Genomic DNA, 14,445 nt, shown 5'->3' with positions numbered 1-14,445 from the left:
CAAATGCCAGGGCTAAATTTTAGTCCTAGTCCGGCCCTGGGTGGCACCAAGTTGTTTCAAGACCAATGAGTTCAACCTACATATTAAGTTTACCAATAATACTACAAAAATTTGTATAACATACCTTTACTGGAAGGATTTCAATAATACAGTCTTCTGGAGTAAACTCGATACTATTTTTGGTAGGACTTTTCGGCAAATCATTTGAGAATGGATCTAAAGGAAAAAAATGCCCATTGGATTGCGTTTTCAAGATTAAAAAAAGCTACATTTAAATTTGAATTATTGCATCATATAACGCATTATAGCGAAATATTTGTATACAGTTGTGTAAGACATTGATCGTGCAACCACAATTGTATAGAATGATCCAATTTATTAAAATATACACTCAAACTCATGCAATGGCCTCCATTACTTTCCTGGGCCTCAGAATGCAATATCCACATTAGATCACATCCCGACTGTTAATCACTTCCAAAACATATCCCCGAAAATTCAGCCTCATCCGTAAAGGAGCATACGACGGGGCAGATGTCTTTATACTACTTGTTTTATTCGCTTATATAGCGCCATTACTTCCAAAGCACTATACAGACCTCATCATCAGCTTAAAACTAGACCAGGCAGGCAGACGATATGCCAAATCATGCTGTAGGATGCATCTGGTGCATCTTGGTTAATTTACGTTGCACTGCTACAGTATCTTGGGCCAAACTTTGAAGTCTCATCTCTTTTTTTAGATGCCATTTGGGGAACAGTAAAGGGCAAAAAGTGTCTAATGCAAAATAAATCTGACGCAAAGTATCACTTCATTGGTTTCCTGTATCTGACACGTCTGGATCAAGCACAAACAAGACACATTGATCTGTTGATTATCGAGTGTGTGATGGTACGCATGCATGAGGGTGTTTAGTCCTAGGGGAAAACTATTCTTCTTGCAGAGACTGACAACCAAGACGACCCCATCTTAGCTTCTCATATAGCCAGATCAGATCTCATACTTTGCACTGACTAGGGGCAATCATCCCGAAAGACCATGTCTGCAAATTGAGGTTCTGATCAGGCATAAATCCCAAGTCATATGACAAGGCTCGTTAAAGGGTCACTTTTGACTTTTAGGATTGCTACCTCCAGTAGGTGGCACTAGAGTTCATCTTCTGCCTCCCTGAAGAGACAATTCCTATATTTCCTAGAGGAGCATTGCGGCTTAAAGTCTCCTCACTACTGGCATGTCGTTTTGGTATGTCAGTCTCCGCAAGGAGAATAGTTTTCCCTGTAGATATACTGCATACATATTTTCACAAGCTTCGGCAATAAAAAGTAATGCTTCTTTAAAAGAGAATCTTTCACCAGGTTTTTGCCACCTAATTTGATAGCAGCATAATGTACAGACAGAGACAATGTGTAACTTACTGGGCTAAATAGTGTAGTTTTTATAAAATCACTATTTTATCAGCAGGAGATTATCATTAGAGGACTACTTAGCCTGCTGCCAGCTAGTCCTCCATATTCATGACCTCTGCATAACCCAGCCCCTTCCACTGGTTGGCAGCTTTCTGCCTATGCACACTGTACACAGAAAACTGCAAATCAATGGTGTGGGCGGGTTATAAAGAGCACAGAATTAAAGAGAATTGCTATATCTGCAGCAAATAAATCAGTGATTTATCAAAGCTGTAGCAAGCGGCACAGTTTAGTGATGCATTGCTGGAATCAGGGTCACTGCCACTGCAGTATGCTCTTCTCAGATGGGGAAAGTAAAAACCTGGTGACAGATTTTTGTTAAAGCAAAGATTATTATAATACACAATCATAATTCCCCCAATTTACATGTAAGAACGTGCCCACGATCATTGTTTGCAGTGTTTTAGATGCCGAGTGTTTTCCCTGCGTCCAAAATGCTGCGTTGTATAGTACAAGCACAGTGGATGGGATTTATAGAAATCTCCTGGCCACTGTGCGTGTACGGCCAGCAGAGAAAACGGACCTGCGGTACGGCTTTCCTAGTGGCAAGCATGTTTTTCTTTGCTGCAGAGTTGCAAGCGATCTCCGTAGGGAGAACACAAGCGAGAGATCGCAGTGCCCCAAAGCCAGATTGTGAGCATTGGCCGATGCATTCTCCTGTGGCTTATCCAGGACGCAGCGGGTCCTGATCGTGTGAACATACCTTAAAGGTCTACTCTGCCTGACCACAAATGACAGCCTGATTAAAGGAACGGTCACAACATAGATCTCTCTAAATTAAGGAGTGTAGTGTCTTAATAAGTCAGTGCAGTCAAATCTGTGCAAAATTGCACATTTTATCTAAAACAGTTTCCCACTCATATGACTTGCGAAGGTGGATCAGGTAACTGCCCCTATGGTATCCCTTTAGTGAAAAGAATCATGGAGCTCACATTGATATCTTGATAATCAACAAAGACCCTGTGCACGCGTTTATAGCACTAATTTCTAAATAAGTAGTTCAGAGCCTTTCATGGGTCACTAGCTTATCAGTACTAAAACATCAAACCTAGCAAAAAAAAAAAAGGATGCAGTCTACAAACACAGTTATACATTTTAAGGCCCTGTGCGCACTGGAAAACGGAATTTTCTTAAGAAAACTCCACAGGGTCTGAAAGATTACCGCAACCGCGGTAAAAAAAACCGCGGCAAACCACACCCGAAAACCGCATGCGTTTTGCCACGGTTTTACCGCGGTATTGTTCGCGGTATTGCCGCGGTTGGGTTGGTACATGTGTTTTATTGCATTCAATGCAATAAAGCACATTGAAGAAAAAAAAAATAATTTCCTTCTGAGATAGATAGTAGATAGATAGACAAATAGATAGAAGAATAGATAGAGGACAGAGCGCTGCATTTCTCTTCTCACGGTCGGTAGTGAGTTCACATTACCGGCCGAGGGAAATGCCCTGTGGTTACCTCTGCTGTCTCGCTGCGAGGCTGCATTCAGCAGTGTGTCAGTGTCAGTCGCGGCTGGATGCAAGCATCGCAGGACGTGGATCACGCCGGAGCTGTGTGTTTTGGGGGGTTAATAAAATGGTGAACCAGGAGCTTATTTGTGTTTTATTTAAAATAAAGGATTTTTCGGTGTGTGCTTATTCACTTTACTTACGGGTTGATCATGTTAGCTGTCTCATAGACGCTGCCATGATCAAACCTGGACTTAGTGGCGGCGATCCGCCGCCATTAACTCCTTATTACCCTGTCTGCCACCGCATCACGGCAACAGGAAGAGCTGGGGACACTCCGGTACTACTGCATAATGGATGTGACAGTTCCGGGGCAGCTGCGGGCTGATATTCTCGGCTGCTGGAGGGGTGGGGCAATAAACCCTGCCCCTCGCTCTCCCCAGCCTGAGAATACCGGGCCGCCGCTGTGTGCTTACCTCGGCTGGACGGTAAAAATACAGCGGAGCCCATGCAGTTTTTTTTCTATATTTCCGTTTGATTTCTATGTGTATTGTATATGTCTGTGTGTGAGTGTTATCTGTGTGTATTCTATGTCTGTGTCTGTGATCTGTGTGTGTTTACTCTCTGCTCCGCTTCCTCTAAGGGCTGCTTCTCACTTGCGAGTTTCTCGCAGTAGAGCAATGCGAGAAAAACTCGCATTGGAATCGGACACATGTTAGTGAATGATTCAGCTCTCATCTGCAATTTTTTTCTCAGTCCAAATCGGACTGAGAAAAAAAATCGCAGCATTCTGCTTTTTTGCGAGTTTCTCGCACCATTTGTCCCAATGATTTCCTATGGAAGGGGATTAAAAGTAGGATCACACACGCGCACCAGCGTTCACATTTGCGAGTGTGGCAGTAACTTCGCTCATTAAATATTCAACAGATGAATGTGACATCACATTCCCAAAGGTAAATTAAATGACACATGTGTAATAGCTTTTATATAATTAAGATGTTGCATGAAACTAGCATCGCAATCGCGACACACACGCGAGCAAAAAGCATCGCACTTGCGTTGCACTCGCACCTAACGTGAACTAAAATCAGCCGAGTATTTTTTAGCCCAGTCGGACCGATTTTACTCGCATAGATGTGTTTCCAACCTTACTGTCATAATGACATCACTTCCCTGCAAACCGCAGACAGCGATGTACATACCGCAGGTAAACCACGAAATACCGCAGGGAATAACGCAGGAAAACGCAATGAACCGCACAGAATTTGCTGACTGTGTTATTCCCTGCGGGATTTCACGAATATATTGCAGTCAATGGAGTGAAATCCCGCAGCAACGTGCGGAAAAGAAGTGACATGCAATTGTTTTTGCTGCGGGAATCCCGCAGCAAAACATGCAGCTGTCAAAGAAGGGAATTTTGTTTACTTACCGTAAATTCCTTTTCTTCTAGCTCTAATTGGGAGACCCAGACAATTGGTGTATAGCTACTGCCTCCGGAGGCCACACAAAGTATTACACTTAAAAGTGTAAGGCCCCTCCCCTTCTGCCTATACACCCCCCGTGGGATCACGGGCTCCTCAGTTTTAGTGCAAAAGCAAGAAGGAGGAAAGCCAATAAACTGGTTTAAGCAAATTCAATCCGAAGGAATATCGGAGAAATGAAACCATTCAACATGAACAACATGTGTATACAAAAAAACAGGGGCGGGTGCTGGGTCTCCCAATTAGAGCTAGAAGAAAAGGAATTTACGGTAAGTAAACAAAATTCCCTTCTTCTTTGTCGCTCTATTGGGAGACCCAGACAATTGGGATGTCCAAAAGCAATCCCTGGGTGGGTAAAATAATACCTCGTAATAGAGCCGTAAAAACGGCCCCTTTCTACAGGTGGGCAACCGCCGCCTGAAGGACTCGTCTGCCTATGCTGGCATCCGCCGAAGCATAGGTATGCACTTGACAGTGTTTCGTGAAAGTGTGGAGGCTGGACCAGGTAGCCGCCTGACACACAAGCTGAGCCGTAGCCTGGTGCCTCAAGCCCAGGACGCATCCACCGCTCTGGTAGAATGGACCTTCAGCCCTGAGGGAACCGTAAGCCCAGCAGAACGATAAGCTCGAGAATTGGTTCCTTGAACCACCGAGCCAGTCTTGATTTGGAAGCCTGCGACCCTTTACGCTGGCTAGCGACAAGGACAAAGAGTGCTTCCGAGCAGCGCAGGGACGCCGTACGATCGATGTAGAGTCTGAGTGCTCTCACCAGATCTAATCAAGTGCAAATCCTTTTCACATTGGTGAACTGGATGAAGACAAACAGAGGGTACGGGGATACCCTGATTGAGATGAAAGGGGGGATACCACCTTAGGGAGAAATTCCGGAACCGGACGCAGAACCCCTTGACCTGGTGAGACACCGGGAAGGGGACTCTGCACGACAATGCTGCCCCGACAGACACTCTCCGAAGTGAAGTGACTGCCCCTAGGAAAACCACCTTCTGCGAAAGGCGTGAGAGAGAAAAATCCCTCATAGGCTCAAATGGTGGTTTCTGAAGAACCATCAGCACCCTGTTCAAATCACAGGGTTCTAACAGTCGTTTGTAAGGAAGGACTAAGCGGCAAACCCTCTGCAGGAACGTGCGTACCTGAGGAAGTCTGGCTAGGCGCTTCTGAAGAAAATACAGAGAGCGCTGAGATTTGTCCCTTAAGGGAGCTGAGCGACAACCTTTTTCCAAACCGGATTGCAGGAAGGAAAGAAAGTAGGCAAGGCAATTGGCCAGGGAGAAACTCCCTGAGCAGAGCACCAAGATAAGAATATCTTCCACGTTCTGTGGTAGATCTTGGCAGATGTGTGTTTTCTGGCCTGTCTCATAGTGGTGATGACCTCTTGAGATAACCCTGCAGATGCTAGGATCCAGGACTCAATGGCCACACCATCAGGTTGAGGGTCGCAGAATTCAGATGGAAAAAACGACCCTTGAGACAGCAAGTCTGGTCGGTCTGATAGTGCCCACGGTTGGCCTACCGTGAGATGCCACAGATCCGGGTACCACGACCTCGTTGGCCATCTGGAGCGACGAGGATGGCGCGGCGGCAGTCGGACCTGATCTTGCGTAACACTCTGGGCAACAGTGCCAGAGGTGGGAACGCATAAGGGAGTTGAAAACTGCGACCAATCCTGAACGAAGGCGTCTGCCGCCAGAGCTCTGTGATCGTGAGACCGTCCCATGAATGCCGGGACCTTGTTGTTGTGCTGAGACACCATTAGGTCGACGTCCGGCATCCCCCAGCGGCAACAGATCTCCTGAAACACATCCGGGTGAAGGGACCATTCCCCTGCGTCCATGCCCTGGCGACTGAGAAGTCTGCTTCCCAGTTTTCTACGCCCGGGGTGTGGACTGCGGATATGGTGGAGGCCGTGGCTTCCACCCACATTAAAATCCGCCGGACTTCCAGGAAGGCTTGCCGACTGCGTGTTCCTCCTTGGTGATTGATGTAAGCCACCGCTGTAGAGTTGTCCGACTGAATTCGGATCTGCTTGCCTTCCAGCCACTGCTGGAAAGCTTTTAGGGCAAGACACACTTCCCTGACCTCCAGAACATTGATCTGAAGGGAGGACTCTTGCTGAGTCCACGTACCCTGAGCACTGTGGTGGAGAAAAAACTGCTCCCCACCCTGACAGACTCGCGTCCGTCGTGACCACCGCCCAGGATGGGGGTAGGAAGGATTTCCCCTTTGACAATGAAGTGGGAAGAAGCCATCACCGAAGAGAATCTTTGGCTGCCTGAGGGAGGGAGACGTTTCTGTCGAGAAACGCCGACTTCCTGTCCCATTTGCTAAGGATGTCACATTGTGCAACCCTGCTGCAGTGACCGCTGTTTGTCCAGCGGAAGTATCACCATCGCCGATAGGGTATGAAATTCCATGCCCAGATATGTCAGCGATTGTGCCGGTGTCAGATTTGACTTTGGAAAATTGATGATCCACCCGAAGCTCTGGAGAATCTGTAGAGTAGCATTGAGGCTGTGTTGGCATGCCCCTTGAGAGGGTGCCTTGACAAGCAGAACGTCCAGGTAAGGAATCACCGAGTGTCCCTGAGAGTGGAGGACCGCTACTACTGTTGCCATGACCTTGGAGAAAACCCGCGGGACTGTCGCCAGGCCGAAAGGCAGTGCCACGGACTGAAGGTGTTCGTCTCCTATGTTGAACTGCAGGAAGCGCTGATGCTCTGGAGCGATCGGCACGTGGAGATAAGCCTCCTTGATATCGATCGATGCAAGGAATCTCCTTGGGACATTGAGACGATGACGGAGCGGAGGGATTCCTCCGGAACCGCCTGGTTTTGACGTGTCTGTTGCCCTGACGGAAAGACCCGCCATTTTTTGGGACCACAAACAAGTTGGAGTAAAAACCGTGACCCTGTTGCTGAAAAGGAACCGGGACCACCACTCCTTCTGCCTTCAGAGTGCACACCGCCTGCCTGAGAGCCTCGGCTCTCTTGGGAGGCGGAGATGTTCTGAAGAATCAAGTCGGAGGACGAGAGGAGAACTCTCTCCTGTAACCGTGATTTAGGCCGTGAATCGGCATTCCTCTGATCCTTCTGAGGCCTTTTGGACGAGGAGAATTGGACCTGCCCGCGCCCCGCAAGGACCGAAACCTCGACTGTCCCCTCCTCTGTTGGGGTAGATCGGTTTAGCCTGAGGAAAGGATGTATCCTTTTCCTTTTGATTGTTTGATGATTTCATCCAGTCGCTCACCAAACAAGCGGTAACCAGAGATTGGCAAACTGGTTAGGCACTTTTTTGGAAGCAGAATCTGCCTTCCCTTCTCGCAACCACAAGGCTCTGCGTATTACCACTGAATTGTCGGACGCAACCGCCTTCCGGCTCGCCGAGTCCAGAACAGCATTGATGGCGTATGACGCAAACGCTGACGTTTGAGATGTCAAAGACGCAGCCTGCGACGCAGACATACGTGTGACTGCCTCAATTTGCGCTTGAGCCGCTGAGACCGCTTGGAGCGCCCAGACGGCTGCGAAAGCTGGAGCAAAAGACGCGGCAATAGCTTCATAGATGGATCTGAACCAGAGCTCCATCTGTCTGTCAGTGGCATCTTTGAGTGAAGCCATATCTTCCACTGCAACTAAGGATTTAGCCGCTGGAGATAGGAGGTCCACATTGGAACACTGAACCCAGCCCTTGACCAAAAGGGGAGAGATAACGTGTATCCTTAAGGCGTTTGGAAAAAAACGATATCTGGACAAGCCTGGTTGTTCTGGACTGCCTCCCTGAAGTCAGAGTGATCCAGAAACGTACTCAATGTACGCTTGGGGAACCTGAAACGGAACTTCTCCTGCTGAGAAGCTGACTCCTCAGGCGTAGGAGCTGAGGGAGAAATAACCAACATTTGATTGATGGACGCCGTAAGATCGTTCATTACGGTATCACAATCAGGTGTATCCAGGTAGAGAACGTTCTCAGGATCAGAATCCTGATCAGATACCTCCGCCTCATCATAGAGAGAGTCCCCATGCTGAGACCCTGAATGATGCGGTGATGTCGAGGGATGCTCCCAGCGAGGTCGCTTAGGGGGTCTGGGACTGCGGTCCGAGTCAGACCCCTCACCCTGGGATCCCTGAGACACTCCAGGAGCACCTTGTTGTACCAACTGTTGGGGGGGGGGGGGGACCAGGGGCAATGAAACAACAGTGCCCATGGTCTGAGAGACCGGTCTGGACTGCAAGGCTTCTAGTATCATAGCCAGACTGCAAGGCTTCTAGTATCATAGCCATAGTCTCAGAAGTCTGAAGTAAATACTGCAAACTCCGTCCCCATCACCTGGACCATTAGCAGAGACTCCGGCTGAGTAAGTTCCACAAGGGCCGTGCATTGCATACAATTGGGGTCCGTGGAACCTGCCGGCAGTATAGCCGTACATGCTGTACAGGCTGCATAGAAAACCTGTGCTTCTGCACCCTTGTTTTTCACAGACGATATGCTGTTAACTCCCCCGAACAATCAAGGAGGGTATATAGCCAAAATACAAAAGTGCGACCGAACAGTGCAATGTATAGCGTACAAGCATATATCTATATGTGCATTTCGGCACTAGTGGGGTCAGCACCACAGGTGCTGCTTACCGCCCGCTCACAGCGGTTGTGTGACCACCAGAATCCCTGCCAGGGTCTTCCCAAACTTGTCTCTTTTCTCAGCCAGAGAAAAAACTGACATGAATGGCTGCCGGCGTCCTGTGTAGAGGAGGAGGCCGTGGGCGTGCCCCAGAAAGTGCGGGAATCCGGTTTCACACTGTGTACAGTGAGAGGGGTGGAGTATGCAAAGCATACTCCAGCTCTCAGCGCTGCCGTGCTGTGCAGCGTCACGCCCTTACCCTGACTGGCAGGCCTGTGGGCGGTAACGAAGTGAGACTAGGCCGCACAAGCCGGGGACTAGAGTGAGAAGCGCGGCCCGGCATATAAGCCCTGGTCGGCGCGGAAGTCCCCGGCGCACCACAAGTCCCAGCCGCGCCTGAGATAAAAATGGCAGCGGCGGTTAGCGCGGCAGTCCCCCAATAGTCTAACACACCCAGCTACGCTGTAGTGTGCGATGGCACCAGTGCGGGCAGCGCCGCCGTCCCTGGCGCACTAACACACCCAGCAGTGCTGCCGTGTGTCTGTGCGCGGTCCCCTTTATGGGGACACAGAGTACCTCAATCGTAGCAGGGCCATGTCCCTGAAGATACTCAGCTCCATGTCCAGCAGCGTCCCAGGGCTGTGGATGGAGCACGGCCTCAGTGCCTGGAGACCGATAAGATCCCACTTCACCCAGAGCCCTAAGGGGATGGGGAAGGAAAGCAGCATGTGGGCTCCAGCCTCCGTACCCGCAATGGGTACCTCAACCTTAACAAACACCGCCGACAAAAGTGGGGTGAGAAGGGAGCATGCTGGGGGCCCTAGTATGGGCCCTCTTTTCTTCCATCCGACATAGTCAGCAGCTGCTGCTGACTAAACAGTGGAGCTATGCGTGGATGTCAGCCTCCTTCGCACAAAGCATGAAAACTGAGGAGCCCGTGATCCCACGGGGGGTGTATAGGCAGAAGGGGAGGGGCCTTACACTTTTAAGTGTAATACTTTGTGTGGCCTCCGGAGGCAGTAGCTATACACCAATTGTCTGGGTCTCCCAATAGAGCGACAAAGAAATCCACAGTGCGCACAGCATTTTTTTTCCCATAGGTTTTGCTGGTGATTCACTGCAGAGATGTTATGAACATTTTCTGCAGCGAAACATGCAGCAAAACCGCAGGAAATCCGCGGCAAAAAACGGCAAGTGCGCACAGGGCCTAAGAGCTTTATGTTAGGTTTCCCTGCAGATTATTTAGAACACCTAAAGAAGTAGGCAGCCAGTCCCTTAGAGACTTCCCAGCTCTTCTCATCCATTGCTTTATACAGAACGCTAAAATATGCTCAGAGTTTACCACTAGTCATACGTGGTTGTGGCAACATAACTGAGCACAAGATGCTTACTCACATTCAGGCTTTAGTAGAAGACCTCCTGGGTCAATCTTATATTCAGTAGATCCTTCAGGGTTAACAGCTGTGTCCTTGGTCTCAAGAAATTCTGTTTTAGAAATCAATGAAGCCTGGTAAATAAAAAAATGTGATTCAGTTCACTCTCTACTGCTGCACAACTCAAATGGTTATTCCCCAAAGCATAATGCGGTCTTCTAAAAATGTACACACATTATATTTTATATTATTATATATATAATATATATATTATATTCTATATATATATTATATGTATATATCAATATCATATACAGTAGATATATTAATATAATATATATACACACATATATACACACTATATATATATATATATATATATACACACATACACACACATATATATACATACACACATACATACATACATACATACATACATATATATATATATATATATATACACACACACACACACACACACACATATGCACATACATACACACACATATATACACACACACATATATATTATACATACACACACTAACACACACATATATATATATATATATATACACACACACACATATATATACACACATACATATATATACATATACACATACATATATATACACATACATATATATATAAATATATCACACACACATATATATATATATATAGATATATATAATGTATGTATCTATATCTAATATATTATATATATATATATATATATATATATATATATATATATATATATATATATATATATATACACACACACACACACACACACACACACACACACACTCACAATATATATATTATATATATAATTTTTTTTTTTTTATAAATCTTCCAGTTTCTTTCAGCCTTCATTTATCCTCCTGTTGCCCTTTCTAATGTTTCTCTATAATTCCAGTGGTCCTCATCGGTCATGCACACTACTGGGCTCTCAGTTGCTTCCTGCCAGCACAGCTCTGCCTCCAACACTGACAGAACATGTTCTGCCTGTAGTATACAAATATGCTCCTGTACACCATCCTGCCCAACAACCTCACGTTAGCCCCATTAATGTGAGCACCGACACAGCTGAAATTGCTTCAGCATAGGAGGTGGGTATAAGCTTTTTTTATTTTAATGGGGGCAAAACATGGGAAATAAGTAGGGATTGTCCAAGCAGTAACCCCTTCAGCCCTGGGGCACTTTCCGTTTTTGCTCCCTTCTTCCGAGAGCCGTAACTTTTTTATTTTTCCGTCAATCTTGCCATATGAGGGCTTGTCTTTTGCAGGACGAGTTGTACTTTTAAAAGAAACCATAAGATTTACCATATGGTGTACTGTAAAACGGCAAAAAAATTCCAAGTGCGGAAAAATTGCAAAAAAAGCGTGATCATACAATAGTTTTTGGGATATTTTATTCACCGTGTTCACTATATGGTAAAACTGATGTGTGGGTATGATGCCTCAGGTCAGTGAGAGTTTGTAGACACGAAACATGTATAGGTTTACTTGTATCTAAAGTGTTAAAAAAAAAAACACAAGTTGGTCCAATAAAAGTGGCGCACGTTTTGCTCCATTTTCCGAAACCTGTAGCGTTCTCATTTTTCGGGATCTCTGGCTCAGTGACTGCTTACTTTTTGCGTCTCGAGCTGACGTTTCTAATGATACCATTTTTGCGCAGATGCTACGTTTTGATCGCCTGTTATTGAATTTTGCGCAAAACTTGCAGCGACCAAAAAACGTAATTTTGGCGTTCGGAATTTTTTTGCCGCTACGCCATTTACTGATCAGATTAATTTATTTTATATTTTGATAGATCGGGCATTTCTGAACGCGGCAATACCAAATATGTATATATTTTTTATTTTTTTAACACCCTTTCATTTTCAATGGGGCGAAAGGGGGGTGATTTGAACTTTTAGGTTTTTTTTTTTAAACTTTTTTTTTTTACTTTTTTTTTTTATTTTACTAGTCCCCCTAGGGGGCTATAGCCATCAGCAATCCGATCGCTCTGCACTATCGGCAGATCTCAGCTACAGAGCTGAGAACTGCAGATACGATGCTTTACTTTCAATGCCGGCTGTATTCCGGCATTGAAAGAAGTGAGTCATGTAAGCTACAGGCGTCATCACATGACCCTGTGCTATCATGGCAACCACTGAAAGTCACGTGATTGCGCACGTGACTTCCGGTGGCCGCGCGCATATACATCTCACTGCCAGACTTTGGCAGTGAGATGTAAGGGGTTAAAATGTTCCGGGTGGAAGCGATTCCACTGGGAACATGCAGGCACACGTCAGCTGTTAAAAACAGCTGATATGTGCGCGGATCGCCGCATCCTGCCGGCGGCAGGGGGCGGGGCTTAACCTCACATGCTCCATGACGGATAGATCCGTCAAAGGTCGTGAAGGGGTTAAGTCTCCTGAACTTATCTACAGCATAGCTTATAATTAGTAGGCAGTGCAGAGTTGAGCCGTGTTTACTACATACTGCTGACAGATTATTTGATGAGAAACTGCAAATGCTGCTCTGATGATGCTTATGGCAGAGGATTATCTTCTAACATATTCATCAAGAAAGCAGAATTTGTGTGATGCAAGGACTATAAAACAGTGATTCTGCCACTTTGATTTTAATGCTTTGAAGCATTTAATGAATGGGGTAAATATTGTAATTTCAGACTTGCAAATCACAAATATGTTTATTCCATTTTTATTTATACAATGGGAAAAGGAGGAGGGGGGCATGTTTTTTTTATTTATTTAGATTTCTTTTTTTTCCTTTTAGGCTATGTGCGCACGTGTGCGCTCTGCACCGCACCGAAAATGTGCGCTTCAGAGCGCAGCTGAAAAGCTGCGTTCTGAAGCGCATGGTGCCGGCAGATTCGTGCGCTCTGCATGCTGCCTCTCCCTATAGACAGCATGCAGAACGCACGAAAGAAGTAACATGTCACTTCTTAGAACGCAGCGATTCGGCAAGCAGCCGAATCGCTGCGTTCTAACATGCCACGTGCGCACGGCTCCTGCACAATCTCCATAGATTGTGCAGGGGACGCAGGACGCATGCAGTTACGCTGCGGTGCAGAACGCAGCGTAACTGCATGTAATACGCACACGTGCGCACATACCCTTACACTTTTTACCATTCCCTCTAGTATAGTTGAATTTATTTGTAAGACGTGTTGTCATGGGGTTCAAAAAGGGATTAGAAAGCAATTAGGAATAGATACAAACGATCCATGCATTTGTGTAATTATCCAGATGGTAGAATAAGGCAACACTTACCTCTGGTTCGGTTTTCTCAGTCTCCAATAGACAGGATTGTGGGGTTTCTTTCTGTGTAGGAGTATCGGACTCACACATAGGAGACAAGATTGGGGACAAAAACGTACTTATATCTATAAATAAAAAAAATTGTAATGTTAGAAAAGTGCAAAATAGTAAGCAGTAAGTGCTAAATATATTTGTCCAATACGATTTGAAGTGGCTTAGTGCATTGGGACTATAGTGTAAAGGGTGCTTTACACGCTGTGACATCGCTACCGATATATCGTCGGGGTCATGTTGTTAGTGACGCACATCCAGCGCCGGTAGCGACATCGCAGCATGTAACACTAATGAGCAACGATCAACGCAAAATTGTTCAAAAACGGTGATCGTTGACACGTTGCTCCTTTCCTTAATATCGTTGCTGCTGCAGGTACGATGTTGATTGTCATTCCTGCGGCAGCACACTTCGCTATGTGTGACACCGCAGGAACGACGAGCATCTCCTTACCTGCGTCCACCGGCAATGAGGAAGGAAGAAGGTGGGCGGCATGTTCCGGCCGCTCATCTCCGCCCCTCCGCTTCTAGTGGATGTCCGCTTAGTTACGTTGCGGTGACGTCACTGTGATGCCGAACGCATCTCCCCCTTGAAGGAGGGATTGTTCAGCGGTCACAGTGACGTCGCTACGGCAGCGATACCAAATGTCGCACATACGACGGGGGCGGGTGCTATCGTGCTCGACATCGCTAGCGATGTCGCGGAGT

General features: G+C 46.5%; 1 protein-coding gene across 2 annotated transcripts in view; it reads right to left on the bottom strand.

The window, feature by feature from the left end:
- Positions 1 to 14,445, bottom strand: part of BRDT (bromodomain testis associated) — a 212,624-nt gene that overhangs the window by 14,151 nt on the left and 184,028 nt on the right. For both annotated transcript variants that reach the window (XM_075322321.1, XM_075322320.1), the window contains exons 15-17: positions 13,699 to 13,811; positions 10,426 to 10,537; positions 125 to 216 (exon numbers count right to left, since the gene is read on the bottom strand). In XM_075322321.1, the coding sequence (XP_075178436.1) occupies positions 125 to 216; positions 10,426 to 10,537; positions 13,699 to 13,811 (317 nt within the window). The remainder of the gene's footprint in view (positions 1 to 124; positions 217 to 10,425; positions 10,538 to 13,698; positions 13,812 to 14,445) is intronic.

Source organism: Anomaloglossus baeobatrachus, chromosome 8 (assembly GCF_048569485.1).
Source record: "Anomaloglossus baeobatrachus isolate aAnoBae1 chromosome 8, aAnoBae1.hap1, whole genome shotgun sequence".
NCBI classification, from domain to species: domain Eukaryota; kingdom Metazoa; phylum Chordata; class Amphibia; order Anura; family Aromobatidae; genus Anomaloglossus; species Anomaloglossus baeobatrachus.
Note: the sequence above shows the minus strand (reverse complement) of the source record. Positions and strands in the feature narration are given on the sequence as shown.